We start from the raw sequence: 15,375 nt of genomic DNA on the forward strand, positions 1-15,375 counted from the left end.
CACCAATGAACTCAGAGTCTACTGCAGAAAAAATAGCCACGAAAAGAAATACCACAAAAACAAATACAAGTAACCTTCACCCTCTGTTATCATTTTCCAAATATTTGCTACAATAATTTTTTTACCCAATATTCACTGTCCAAATCAAAGACTCTCTATGATGGTGTCCACCAACAGAACTGTTTCAGTTGTATACAAATCTAGGTCAGAGAATATAGTCTGCAGCTAAGTTGTATCTCAGATGTTTTCCCAAAAGGATTATTTCTAGCGCCCACATTAAGTGTATTGGCATTACTGCTGTCATCTTCCCATCAGTATGAGTGAAAATGTCGCCTGAAAAAGTAGAAAAACCCGAGGAGAAAGTAAGTGAGCATATGAGACCTACAGAAGCCTACGAAGAGTTGGAAGTGATGGCGCGTACTGAAGGAAGGAGGCCCATCAGATATTAACTTGACATGTCCCAATCTCTTCAACATAGCAGAGTTGCTCCTGAAGAGCTTCACCATGTGAGTCAAGATTTTGAAAAACCAGAGAAATTCCTTTTGCAGTGGACTCATAGCCATTCTCAGGGTAGGAGACCAATGATTATCTGGCTGGTACAGGAGAGGGTGGGGGACACCTTTGGAGATCTGGAGGCAGCAGCAACGAAGGAGCAACGTGATTCAGTGAAGGAGCTAAGTTTCAAAGCAAGTGCAAAATGGTCTGAAAGATCCAACAACAGTGTGAGATAGCAGAAGTTGAAGGTGACAGGTAGGGCACCATCCCCTCACAGTGAAGTGTGGCTACCTTCCTCCAGTGACCTGCAGAAAACTATCATCAAAGATGGTTACACACACAGGAAATTCTCAGTCTTTATGAAATGCTATCCCATAGGTTTATTACAGAATCCAAAGGCTAAATTGCTCCATGGGTACTCTGACAGTGAGGATAAGCTACCCCCTTTTGGTGCAAAACATTGGTTCCAAGGGGCCACTGAAGACTGACCTGCATGTTATGCTATGAGGCATTTAAACTGGAAAGCCAGCACGATGCAGAATAGAGATGAGGATGAGAGGAGGAGCTATGTGTCACCGCTCAGCAAAGGGAAAACCTTGCAAAGACGACTTGAATACACACAATACACTGGAAGGTCCATCTAGGGTTATAGATTATGAAGGTAATAGCATCAGCAAAACATGTAGAACTTCACTTTATACCTCTATTTAATGAAGCATTACCACGAGAAGAATCATCATTATGCTACACAATAGGTATTGCTAGAAATGCAGCCCAAAATAGGACAGAACACAAACCTGATGATCCTTTGTCACTGTACTAACATAGGTAATGCTGATGTCTATTCTTAGCTCTCACACACAGAAAAAAAGAGATGTAGCTTTGCCTTCAAAGGTCGATGCAGGTGTACATGGCTACTGGCCATCTCAGCAATGTTATACCTTCTGTCTTTTCTACAGACATCTGCTGACTTGCAGGTCCTTTAGCCAAATCTTATTTTCTCTCGGTCCCTCTTTTATCTTTATCTTTGTGTGTTTGTTTTGTTTCCCGAAGAAACTCCCGTGCTGCTCCTAACAGAAGGCTGAGTATTTTAATGTAAAGGCAGTTAACAAAGGCTAATTAAAACTTCAGCGGCAGACCAGCCCTTAGTGAAACATAACAAAAAAAAAAATCCAGATCTTAAGTTCCTTATGTGTATGTACTGTTTCCAAAGAATCATCTAGGACTTACTCAGGACCAAAGATGGCTCTATTTCTAAGATCTTGTTTTAACTACAGAAGGTTCCTGAAATTACCAAACACTCCAATTTCTTTCTTGCAATGAATCAATGTAGTCAATTATATTAATCTCATCCTCCTGAGAACATTCCAATTTTATTTATATCCCATCTATCTCAAAAAGGATTTGTACAGCCTTCCCCAAGAACAAATAATTATCCTCCATATAAGGGGCTGACAAACATTTTCTGCAAAGAAACAGTAAATATATTAGGCTTTGAAGGCCATATAATCTGTCACAACTAAAGCACCTCTGCCACGGTAGCACACAAATATATAATATGCAAATGAAAAAGACTGGGCTCCAAGAAAGCTTTATTACAAAAACCAGCAAAAGGCAGAACTTGACAGCCAAACCCTGCTCTTCAATATATACCCAAAGGCTGGATTCGCCCCATGCCTTTGAGAGTCTTGGTTTTTTGGTTTTAAAAATAATAACTTGCTTAAGTTGTGTTACTGTTGCCATAGGTTACTGTCCATGGTGTTCAGATTTTTTAGTATAACCTAAGGAAATCAAGCTCTGAAAGCAGCAGCAGAATAAAAGAGGGGCCAGCCGGGCACAGCAGCTCACGCCTATAATCCCAGCACTTTGGGAGGCCAAGACAGGCAGATCACTTGAGGCCAGGAGTTAGAAACCAGTCTGGCCAACATGGCGAATCACGGTCTCTGCTAAAAATACAAAAATTAGACAGGTGTGGTGGCATGCACCTGTAATCCCAGCTACTCGGGAGGCTAAGGCAGGAGAACTGCTTGAACCCGGGGGTGAAGGTTGAGACTGCGCCACTGCACTCCACCCTGTATGACAGAGCATACTCCATCTCAAAAAAAAAAGAATGAAAGAGAGGCTAAGACCTGACAAAGGGCTAATATCCAGAATCTACAAAGAACTCAAACAAATTTACAAGGAAAAAACAAACAACCCCATCAAAAAGTGGGCAAAGGATATGAACAGGCGCTTCTCAAAAGAAGACATCTATGCAGCCAACAGACACAAGAAAAAATGCTCATCATCACTGGTCATCAGAAAAATGCAAATCAAAACCACAATGAGATACTATCTCACACCAGTTAGAATGGCGATCATTAAAAAGTCAGGAAACAACAGATGCTGGAGAGGATGTGGAAAAATAGGAACGCTTTTACACTGTTGGTGGGAGTGTAAATTAGTTCAACCATTGTGGAAGACAGTGTGGTGATTCCTCAAGGATCTAGAACTAGAATTATCATTTGACCCAGCCATCTCATTACTGGGTATATACCCAAAGGATTATAAATCATGGTACTATAAAGACACACGCACACGTATGTTTACTGCTGCACTATTCACAACAGCAAAGACTTGGAACCAACCCAAATGTCCACCAATGATAGACTGGATTAAGAAAATGTGGCACATATACACCATGGAATACTATGTAGCCATAAAAAAGGATGAGTTCATGTCCTTTGCAGGGACATGGATGGAGCTGTAAACCATCATTACCAGCAAACTATCACAAGGACAGAAAACCAAACAACGCATGTTCTCACTCATAGGTGGGAATTGAACAATGAGATCACTTGGACACAGGGCAGGGAACATCACACACTGGGGCCTGTCGGGGGTTGGTGGGCTGGGGGAGGGATAGCATTAGGAGAAATATCTACTGTAAATGATGAGTTGATGGGTGCAGCAAACCAACATGGCACATGTATACCTATGTATCAAACCTGCACGTTGCACATGTATCCTAGAACTTAAAGTATTATCAAAAAAAAAAAGAGAGAGAGATCAAGACACAAGCCAGGGGATTTCCAGGCCCTCTCCCTCTTCTGTCAAGGATGACTATTCTGATCTAGTCCTTTAAAAACACCCTCACCCCTAATTCCTATGCTATATCCCAGCTGGATCAAAACTACCATGGCACCTTCTCTGCTCCTTAAAAGATTTGCCTGGGGCTAAGAGACAAAATTCAGACTCTGGAACAAAGCAGGTGGGGCTGCTGTGGGGCCATGGGTCAGATCCACGACCCAGGACCACAGCCCTGTCTCAGGCCCCTCTCCCATATCCCACTGCTGCTATTCAAGTTTTTCCTCACCCTCCTATGCTCCTGCTCAGCAAACAACCTGCAATTTCAGCAAAAATACTGACACTGTTAGGTGTGGTCTCACCCTTCAATTTACCTAGCTCTGGTCCCACCTTTCACTCTCTCCTTTCACTGGAACTTAGTCATCAAAGCCAAGTTCAGATGTCATCCCCACTCCAGAAAGTCTTACTTGAATGCAGGCCTGCTCATATTGCCTCTCCTGCAGGCTGCAAAGAGTCAAGCCCACTGCACCAACTGTCCCTCCACCCCACAAAGTCTATGAACTACTTGAGAAGCAGGATTCGTATCCATCTTTGCACCTTGCACAAATTACTTCTCTTATCTCCCCATACCCTCTCCAAGAACTCCCACCCCCACCAAAAAAAGGCTACGATTTTCTTACCATTCTTTTAAGATTAAGGGAAATAGCTACCACTAGAAATTCAAGGAAAAAGTAAACTGCAATTTGATGACTCTATAATTCGTTTCAAAATAATGCCATGAACCACGAGAAACCAGTTCTTGGTACAATTTAAATACTGAACTAAAGAATTAAACAATATAAAGATAAGACAGTCAACAGCAAAACAATCCATGGGCTTTTTAAATGCACATTCATTACAATGAATTCAAACATTCCTGACAGTAAGCGATTATTACACTCACTCTACATCATGCCCTTTAATGCACTCTTTTCTTTTGTTATTCTTTGTCTACCTCAAGGGGGGTAAATACAAGTTATTTCTCATTTGTTGAATTTAGGTGTCTTGAGTGTGATTGGTTTTGTTTACCAGAAGCAGTTTACAACACTCCTCTCATGTCTTTCTTTATGCTACAAAAGCATGAAAATGTCAGTCCAACTCAGGAGCTGCTAAATGCTTCCACACAGCCTGCAGAAATTCTATAAAATACTGCCTTGTAGGTCCTACCAAAATGATAGATTCCCAGCTCTAAAACCTGTAAACGATGAGGATGTTTTAAAACTGCGTGTTTACAAACCAGTGGATTTTGTTCATTGGATTTTAATAACAAAAGTTACACAAATCTGAAGTTTAAAGTCAATGTTCCCTTGAAGAAATGCCAATGAGTAAATGGCTTTCAAACACAAGCAGTAAATTGATAAGCACTGCAAACCAAAGTCCATCAACCTCATCTTTACAATCAATGCTTATGCTATTTCACTACCAAATACATACAGCTAATTCAGGACATTTTTGTATCAATTTTTCTGAAAATGTTCCCAAACATGCTGCTTCTAACTCTTAATTATATATACAAAAATAAGGGAACAAAAAGGTTAATTATCTTAAAAGGTGGTTAAAAAAAAGAAAAAAAAACTTAAGATTGAGTTTTATTTTATTTTCAAGCACTCAGACATGCAACTTTCAGGCCAGGATCTGGATGACCCATCAGCTCAACCTTCTTCTCAGAAGCCTGAACATTTGCCAGGTTACAACGCACAGGAAGAAACTATGGAGAAAGTACAAAATACACCCATCAGCTCAGGGGCAATATGTAGTTGACAAAGACCTAGTTTTACATATTTCCACAACTATGAGACTGACTATGCATAATGACTTCTCTAATACTGGTGTGGGGGATAAGAGCGTGTCATGGCCCTTTTACTAGCCTCCCAACTTTGGAAAAGCACTTGACCCTCTCTGGGCCCCATGTTTTGTTAAGTGTAAAAGGCCAACAGTACTTAAGCTGCCTCACCCATTCCAATGGAAATCGCACAGAAGCTGGTTTAACAAGGCAAGATGCCACATTCCTTAAGGAAGCCTACTGGTAAGAGCATACAGATACGGGACCCACACAAATGCTTTCAATATGCCCACTCCCATCTGCCCACATCCCTCACCATCAATTTCCTACATGTCCTACTTGCTGCCACACCCTTCCCAGACAATTGCTCTAAGCACTAGAACCTGCTCTTGGCCTCTCTCTGAGCCCTCACCTTTATCACACATGTGCATAACTTGCCCCTGCCTATGGGCAACATCTAATGACTTGCCCACAACATCTAAACTTACATTTAGCTCATAAGAAATTTATTATTGCTAAAGAATAAATCAGCAAACAATACACTTGAAACTGAAACGAACAAAAATCCACCATTTAATACAAGGTACGATTTGAAATTGGTAGTCTAGATGTGGCTTGTGCTAAAAGAAACTGAAATGATCCTTCTGGAAAGCAATATTGGAAATGCTTCAAAAGCCAAAAAACTGTAAAAACCTTCTCAACTCTTTGGTGGTAAACATGAACACACATGCAATCACAGGCATGCATATATACATACACTCACATAAAACAGAAAGACCAAAAGGAAATCATAAAAAGAATATTCCTGGGCAGGGTGCGGTGGCTCACACCTGTAATCCCAGCACTTTGGAAGGCTGAGGTAGGCAGATCACAAAGTCAGGAGATCGAGACCAATCTGGCCAAGATGGTGAAACCCCGTCTCTACTAAAAATACAAAAATTAGCTAGGCATGGTGGCACGTGCCTGTAATCCCAGCTACTCGGGAGGCTGTGGCAGGAGAATAGCTTAAACCAAGGAGTCAGAGGTTGCAGTGAGCCAAGATAGCGCCACTGCACTCCAGCCTGGGCTACAGAATGAGACTCTGTCTCCAAAAAAAAAAAAAAAAAGGTTATTCCTGTTTGATAACCTTATGAGCAATTTTTTATTCTCTTCTTCACGTTTTTCTGTATTTTTCCATTTTCCTACATGTACATATACTACTTTAATAAACAATACATTCTCAACATAGAGATTACTTATACTAGTAAAAATTCAGATGCAGAATGAGGAAAGGCTATTTTTTTAACTTTTATTTTTACTATTTCAAACATATACGTATTTAAAACACCAGTCTGTCAACTAGCTTCAATTATAAATATTTTGCTGGGCTGGGCACAGTGGCTCACACCTGTAATCCCAACACTTTGGGAAGCAGAAGAGGGAGGATCGCTTGAGCCCAGGAGTTTGAGACCAGCGTGGGCAACATAGGAAGACCCTGTCTTTACAAAAAACATTTTAAAAATTAGCTAGGCATGGTGGCGCCTGCAGGTAGTCCCAGCTGCATAGGAGGTGGAGGCAGGAAGACTGCTTGAACCCAGGAGGTCAAGGCTGCAGTGAGCCGTGATCATGCCATTGCATGCCAACCTGGGTGACAGAACAAGACTGTCTCAAAAAAAAAAAAGTGTGGGGGGGGGGCAGGGGGAGGGGCCAATCTTCTTTCATCTATATCCATTCAACTTTATTTTCTTAAGTAACTGAAAAACAAATCCCAACCCTCGTGTTATTTCAATCATATATCCTTCAATATGCATCTTTAATTGATAAACTAAGAAAATTACATAGCCATCATTCCATCCAATATGACAATTCTACAATATCATATAATATCTTCAAAAATAAGAATGGTCTTTGAAATAACAGTGTTCAGCAATTAAAAATTCATATTTGAAATTGTGCTACTACCTCATACGCAGGATATATAAAGAAGTATAAACCAAGAAGAATCACTAAAACCACAGAAAAGGGAACTTAAGCCAAAAAAAAAAAGAAAAAGAAAAGCATGACAAAAAAGAAAAGTGTATAAGAGACTTCACTAAAGGGGAAATCCAAACACTCAGTGAACATAAGGGGAAAAAATCATAATGCAACTTAAAACCAAAAGATACGACTACACACACCAACAGAATGGCTAAAATTAAAGAAATGACAATATCGAGTGTTAGGGAGGATGTGGGGCAAAGGAAACTTGAAAACACTGCTATAGGAAGTGTAAGCTGGAAAAAACGTTTTCTTCTAAAGCTAACCATGTATATATAAGGTATATAAGAAGGTATAAGGTATGAAGTATAAGAAGACAGACATAAAAGAATGTATGCTGAATGATTCTAGTTATATAAAATTCAGAAACAGGCCACACTGAGCTGTACTGTTAAACAAAAGAAGAAAATGATTACCTTCAAGTCAGAATATCTAGTTACCTTTGGAGGAAAAGGGGAGCCTATAGCAGGTAATAGGGCAGGTAAGGGAATTCTACGGTGCTGGTAATGTTTTCCTCAGTGTCAGAAATGGTACACAGGTGTTCACTTTACAATAATTCATAAAGCTCTAGGTTTATGTTCTATGCACTTTCTAGCTTGTTTTATATTTCAAAATAAAAAAGGTTTTAAAATAATATAATAATGGAATTAAGGCATAGATGCCAAATCCACTGAATGAAAAGCTGTTGGGGACAGATAGTCAGCTAATATTTGAGTATACCCCATAGATCACTTATTAGTTACAAAGGGGAATCCTTGACTGAATCCTTAAAGGAGGGCGGGGGGACAGTTATAACATTACTGGGAAAATTTGAATATGGTCTATACACTAGATAATATTATATAAATGTTAAACTCTCTTGTCATTAAAAGATACATGCTTATATAATTCAGGGTGAACTATCGTGATGCCTGCATCATACATCAAAGACAGAAAGACAGACAGATAGAAACAGAGATAAAGAGACACAAAGAAACATTAAGCAAATGTGGCAAAATATTAACTATAGATCAAGTATCCCTTACCCATAATGCTTGGGCCCAGAGGTATTTCAGATGTCAGATTTTTCCCCATTTTGGAGTATTTGCATTATACTTACAGGTTGAGCATCCCTTCCAAAATGCTCCAAAATCCCAAACTTTCTGAGTTTCAACACGATGCTCAAAGGTCATGCTCAAAGGAAATGCTCACTGGTGCATTTTGGATTTTGGATTTCTGGATGAGGGATGCTTAACCTGTACTGGTGAACCTAAGTGAATGGTATCCAGGTGTGTATTGCACTAGTTCCACCTTTCAGTAGATAAGAAATTTTTTGAAAGAAAATAATGGGCCAGGCCTGGTGGTTCACACCTCTAATCCCAGCACTTTAGGAGGCCGAGGCAGTTAGATCTCTTGAGCTCAGGAGTTCAAGACCAGCCTGGGCAATATACTGAGACCCTGTATGTTTTGAAATAAAAATTTCAAGAAATAATAAATTAAAAAAGAAAATAATGAGAGAGGGCATAGAAGGCTTCAAAAGACAAAGAACTTTTAGAATTAGGGTTTTAAAATATCAGGAAAAGGCAAAAAGAATTAGAATATAACCAATGAATTACGCCCCCATTAAAATGGCTAGACTGTAATAACATGTACTTTTTTAAAAAAAGAAAAAAATTATTACAATTTGTCTGTGAAAAAAAGGACAATATAAGCCTGTTCAAATATAACTTTTTTTTAATGATTGAGGGAAATTACTGGAAAAATATATCTAAAATACTGCTTCTGCTTTAAGGTGTCAGTATGATGCATCATATTTCCTGTTTTCCAAACATTTTTATAATGTATTTTTGCTTTAAAAAGTTTTAATGTAATGAAAAGATCAGCCAGATAACCACATACCATGTTACTACTGAACAATTTCAGGTATTTGTACAATTATCTAGCTTCAGTTGGAAAAATACCAGCAGCAGAAATCCTACTGATGAATATTTCCTGTTGTCCTTCGAGGAATTATGGATCACCCAAAAGCACAACAAAAGAACACTTCTAAACTGCTTAAATGGTAACAAAACTGTCACATCCAATGATCTTTACAAAACTCACTGTAAATATGAATGTACCTCATCATATATGCTCCCATTAATATCTGCACCATAGATAGGTGCCACAAAAGTTAAGTTCTTCCAGTACTTGCGCTCCAAATCTTCGTAATCCAAGTATCTTGGAGTACAATATCTGTAAAAGGTAGATGACAAAAATGTACAAACCAGTAAGTCAGTTTTAGGGTTTTTCCCACCAAATTGATTTAAATCACTTTCTAAAACAAAATCCTACCAAAACGAAAATACTGCATGTTGTCAATTCTAACAAGTAAACATACAAACTGATTAACATAGCTATCTGAATAGTCTTAAGATTGCTGAATACTCAATATTACTTTACATTTTATTAGAAAACTACTTTCACGAAAACAACAATAGACGCAGAAAAGCAGTTTAAGAGTCATTATTTCAGCTTTCAAAGTATTTTTAAAATCTTTAATCAACTATACTATGCTAAGAAATTTTACATATTTATATAAAAATGACGTAACACTTAGAGAAACACTGACAAACAATAATCTCGCTAAAAATCCAAGAAAGTAAAGTTAAAATAAGATATTTTGCAGTTATTATATTGGTAAATGCTGAATATATTAATGGCAAGAAAATAATGACACCTCTTAGACAACTAGAGTGGGAATATAAGCTGGCAAAACCATTCCAGCATATAATTTTTCTAAACATATAAAAAGCTTTTTAAAAATTGACATATCTGACCCAAAATCTAAATGTAGAAATTCACCCTAACAACAGAGAGATGTGTACAATAACAGTTGACCCAGGATGTTTGCTGCAGCATTAATTGAAAATACAAGTTTATATCCATCAACTAGTAATTAGCTAAAAAAAAATACAGAATATAAAACAAGATAGCTCTTTCAAGATACTGACATCAAATTCTATCCACAGTGAATAAATCAGGTTACATAATAGTGTGTATACTATATCCTATTTACAGTTTAAAAAACCTGTAATTGTATATTAAGTCATTAGAAAGAAATGTACACCAAATTATTAATGGTTATCTCTCACATAGAAATTACAGAAAAGCACTTACTTCTCTGTATTATTAGGAATTTGAACAATAATCTCACCACATAAAAGGAATACCAATGTTTCTTCAGGAAGAAAATAAGCAAAGAAAGAAACAAATGAGAATATAATGAAGCGAAGTTAAAAAGGTATTTAGCAGTAGTAGAATCCCTATAAAGCATACTGGACATTTTAGATTGACTACAGAATAACCGACATCTACACTCACTATACTGGGGACCCCAAACTAGTTATCTGTGTAACAAGAATACCAAATAACGGAACAACTGTATTCAAAATACCAAACAACTTAATTTAACAACTGTATTTAAAACATAGAACAATTTGAATTTACCCAGAACACTAGAATATAAAGCACAGTCAAAAATAAAAAGGATGGGCATGCGATGGGCATGGTGGCTGTAATCCCAGCACTTTGGGAGCCCAAGGCAGGAAGATCATTTGAGCCCAGGAGTTCAAGGTATGCCTAGGTAGTGAGACCCTCTGTTTTCTAAAGAATTAAAAATTATTTTTTTAATGTTTTTCTTTTGTTTTGTTTTGAGACGGTCTCACTCTTGTTGCCCAGGCTGGAGTACAGTGGCACGATCTCGGCTCACTGAAACCTCCGCCTCCCAGGTTCAAGGGATTCTCCTGCCTCAGCCTCCCCAGTAGCTGGGATTACAAGCATGCACCACCATGCCTGGCTAATTTTGTATTTTTAGTAGAGACAGGGTTTCTCCATGTTGGTCAGGCTGGTCTCGAACTCCCGACCTCAGGTGATCCGCCTGCATCGGCCTCCCAACTCCTGGGATTTACAGGCGTGAGCCACCGCACCCAGCCTTAAAAATGTTTTTAATAAAAAGGATTAGCATGAAAGCACCATTAATCTGTCATCATTCCACCACTTCTGCTAGTAGGTTCCAGTAGTATCGGGAATTCCAGGCACAAGCTAAGCAAGCTAACTAAAGATCAGAGTCAGGTGACAGAGACAGGTGTACATCCCTGTTTCCCGGAGAAGGGGTCCCCAATCCCCAGTATGGGTCCGCAGCCTGTTAGGAACAGGGATGCATAGGAGGTCAGTGGCAGGTGAGCATTACTGCCTGAGTTCCACCTCCTGTCAGATCAGTGGCATTAGATTCTCATAGGAGTATGAACCCTGTTGTGAACTGTGCATGTGAGGGGTCTAGGCTGCACACTCCTTATAAGAACCTAATGCCTGATGATCTGAGGTAGGACAGTTTCATCCCGAAACCATCCCACCACTCCCATCCATAGAAAAATTATCTTCCACAAAACCAGTCCCTTGCCAAAAAGGTTGGGGACCACTGCCCCAAAACACAGAGTGATCAGAAAGGAGAAGATAGCAGAGATGCTGTTTATTAGGACTTCTACAGAAACCTCCAAGATTTTTGGAAATTGAAGCCCTAATCTGCTTTACACCTATACCAAGACCAATCTATCACTATGTACTCAATCAGTAACAACTTTTTTTTTTTTTTTGAGAGTCTTGTTCTGTCACCCAGGCTGGAGTGCAGTGGCATGATCTCGGCTCAATGCAACCTCCGCCTCCTGGGTTCAAGCGATTCTCCTGCCTCAGCCTCCCGAGTAGCTGGAATTACAGGCATGTGCAGTATCAATTTTTTAAAACTCATAACTCTAAGAGAGAAAGATAAAGTTTGGTATTGTCCATTGAAGTTAAATTCTAAAATCCTTAAATATATTAAACAAATATTAATTCTAAACAAAATAAATGACTTGGCTAGTAACTGATCAGAGTCCTTCCTAATGGACTGTCCTTCCTAATGGACAATCACAGCTATTCCACAAATCCAGTGTAAATTTGCCCGATACTGATTCAACCATATCTTCTTACCCAGAACCTCTCACTCATTGCAGTACAGTTCTTAAGAGGTGAGTTCCAGGGTCAGGCTACACATGTTTAAACTCAGGCTTCCATTCATAAGCCACAAAACCCTAGACACGGGGCTGAATTTCTCTGGAACTCAGTTATTCTTCTAAAAAATAGGGATAAAAACAGGAAGCTTGTTGTGAGGGCTCCATCAGATAATTATGGAAAGCACTTGGCTCTGTGCCTAGAGGAAAGTACACATCAGTAATGTGATTCATATTACCTACCATTATAAATTTTTATATTAGAGTTATATCGGAAATCTCTAGGTTTTCTTTGGACTACATTGCATTATCAACCAAATGAGCATGTCATCTTCTCTACTGCTAAGACTGAGTACATTACAGACGGGGTACAATGTCAGATCAGGTGCTAAAGAAAAACAGATGAATGGAAAGATCCCAGCACTTTGGGAGGCCGAGGTGGGCGAATCAGAGGTCAGGAGTTAGAGACCAGCCTGGCCAACATGGTGAAACCCCATCTCCATTAAAATACAAAAAACTTAGCCAGGCATGGTGGCACGCACCTGTGGTCCCAGCTGCTCGGGAGGCTGAGGCAGGAGAATCACTTGAACCCAGCAGGCGGAGGTTGCAGTGAGCCGAGATCATGCCACTGCACTCCATCCTGGGCAACAGAGCAAGACTCTGTCTCAGAAAAAAAAAGACAGCCCAGCAGAAAACCTCTTGTCTCCAACAAAAATTAATCTCCTAACATGACCATTCCACAACCAGGTGATCCTGGCACAGCTCTGTGTTGACAAGTAAGAGCATTGGTTCTTGAGGCTTAGAAATCCATTTCCTTGGCATTTGAAATAAATTTCTACATGAAACTGGCAGATGAAATACAAAAAATATGAATTTCAAAAGTTGTTTAACATTACAACAATTATAATGAAACTAGTCCAAATCAAAAGACCAATTAACTTTATTTATTTATTTATTTATTTATTTATTTGGAGACAGGGTCTTGCTCTGTCACCCAGGCTCGGGGGCAATGGTGCAATCACAACTCACTGAAGCCTCGGCCTCCCAGGCTCAAGTAATCCTCCTGCCTCAGCCTCCCGAGTAGCTGGGACTACAGACACATGCCACCATGCATGGCTAATTTTTTATTTTTTGTAGAGACAGGGTCTCACTTTGTTGACCAGGCTGGTCCGGAAACTCCTGGCTCAAGCAATCCTCCCACTTCAGCCTCCCAACGTGTTGGGACTAAAGGCGTGAACCACTGTATCCAGCGTAAATTAACTTCAAAAGAAATAAAATTAAAGCTAGAAATAATTTTTCAAATAATTTCCCATAATGGTTACATTTTACAACTAAAAAAAAAACCAAAAAATTTTTAAACCATCTCTAAACCCCAGAATGTCAAGAAATGTATATTCTGTTAATAAGTAAATCTTTACAATTTGCCTAAAAATTTATACCATTTTAAGTGGATTTTAGTTTTTATAACACTATTTATTCATTTGAAAAAGCACCTACCATATCCCAGATACTATACCAAGCACTGTGTACACAGTGATACACCAAACAATGTCACCTGAATGGCTATCTTCAGAAAGAGTAAATCTACAACCAAGTCAGTAGAGTAATAATTTAACAGAGATATGTATAAAATGTGTACTCAGTAAAATTATCTTGAAGTAGAAAACCGATAACATGCTGAAATAATCAAATGGGCTACAGAGGATGATCAAAGTTTCTTTATAACAAGTGAAGAAAGAACTTCAAGGCTCAAGTCTTAATATTTTGAATTGCCAAGTAATACTAACAATGAATTGCCTCTTAGAGTTAAAGTTATATATGGCTATATTTGAAATTTTATTTATTTTTTTCAAGACAAGGTCTCGCTCTGTCACCCAGGCTGGAGTACAACGGTGCAATCACGACTCACTGTAGCATCAACCTCCCAGGCTCAAGCAATCCTCAGCCTCCTGAGTACCTGAGACTACAGGCACATACCACCTGCCTGACTAATTTTTGTATTTGTTGTAGAGACTGGATTTTGCCATGTTATCCAGCTGGTCTCGAACTCCTGGGTTCAAGCATTCCACCTACCTCGGCTTCCCAAAGTGCTGGGATTACAAGTGTGAGCCACCACATCCAGCCTATTTTTGAAATTGTAAATAAGCACATATTACTTTTGTAACTGGTAGAAATGTTTCTGACCATCCTTCAAAATCCATCTCAATAGTGCCTACAAAATGAAATTACCCATTCCTTAAGAACAACCACAGAAGCCTTGTATTCCTTTGAAACCTCATAGCACTTTGTACCTTTCCTATGGCAGTTATGACAATTATCAAGAGTATTAACAATAGTTTTTAGTAAGTATCCCTTGAAATATCAAAGGAGCCAAGCAGAGTTACTACTCAATGACCTAACCTATTAAATTAACACTTTAAGAGAGACACTGGAAATGGGTACTAAAACACAGTAACAGAAAACAGTCAATAGTTTATACTCGTAAACAGGTTTAATTGCCTCTGCAATCTTGTTTCAACAGCATTGCACTTATAAAAGAATTCTGGAAGAGTTCGAAAGAAAATGCTTCCAATCTTTGTTGAAAGTTTCATGTTCTCGATTAATAAGATCTGAAAGAATAAAACTCTATTAATACTGACCCAAAAAATTCAAAAGAAATGATTCAAATTATATCAAACATAAAATTTTCAATTTCTTTGGAATAGCCAGAATGTTCCACAGTAGGAATTTAACATGCAGAAATAAGAGTCTTCAAGTAGCATCATGTGCTTACAAGGTCAAATATAATTTTTTTAAAGGAAGATACCTAAATTCATCCAAAGTCTTAATCTCATTCACACCCATCCAGGGAATTTGGAAACTATGATTTCTCGTTGGTCTTTCAGGTTTTGTTTTATTTTGTTTTTGTAAGATTTATGCTTTCATCTGGGGCCTTAATTATCATATCAGAATTTTTTAGAAGAAGTTTAA

At 38.6% G+C, this 15,375-nt stretch overlaps 1 protein-coding gene across 5 annotated transcripts in view; it reads right to left on the bottom strand.

The window, feature by feature from the left end:
* KDM4C (lysine demethylase 4C) overlaps positions 1–15,375 on the bottom strand; it is a 410,581-nt gene that overhangs the window by 345,444 nt on the left and 49,762 nt on the right. For all 5 annotated transcript variants that reach the window (XR_008619779.2, XM_003823391.6, XM_008977026.5 and 2 more), the window contains one exon: positions 9,499–9,613. Coding sequence is in view for 3 of the 5 variants with exons in the window: in XM_003823391.6 (XP_003823439.1) it covers positions 9,499–9,613 (115 nt within the window). In the remaining 2 variants the exon portion in view is untranslated. The remainder of the gene's footprint in view (positions 1–9,498; positions 9,614–15,375) is intronic.

This window comes from Pan paniscus, chromosome 11 (genome assembly GCF_029289425.2).
Source record: "Pan paniscus chromosome 11, NHGRI_mPanPan1-v2.0_pri, whole genome shotgun sequence".
Taxonomy (NCBI): Eukaryota; Metazoa; Chordata; class Mammalia; order Primates; family Hominidae; genus Pan; species Pan paniscus.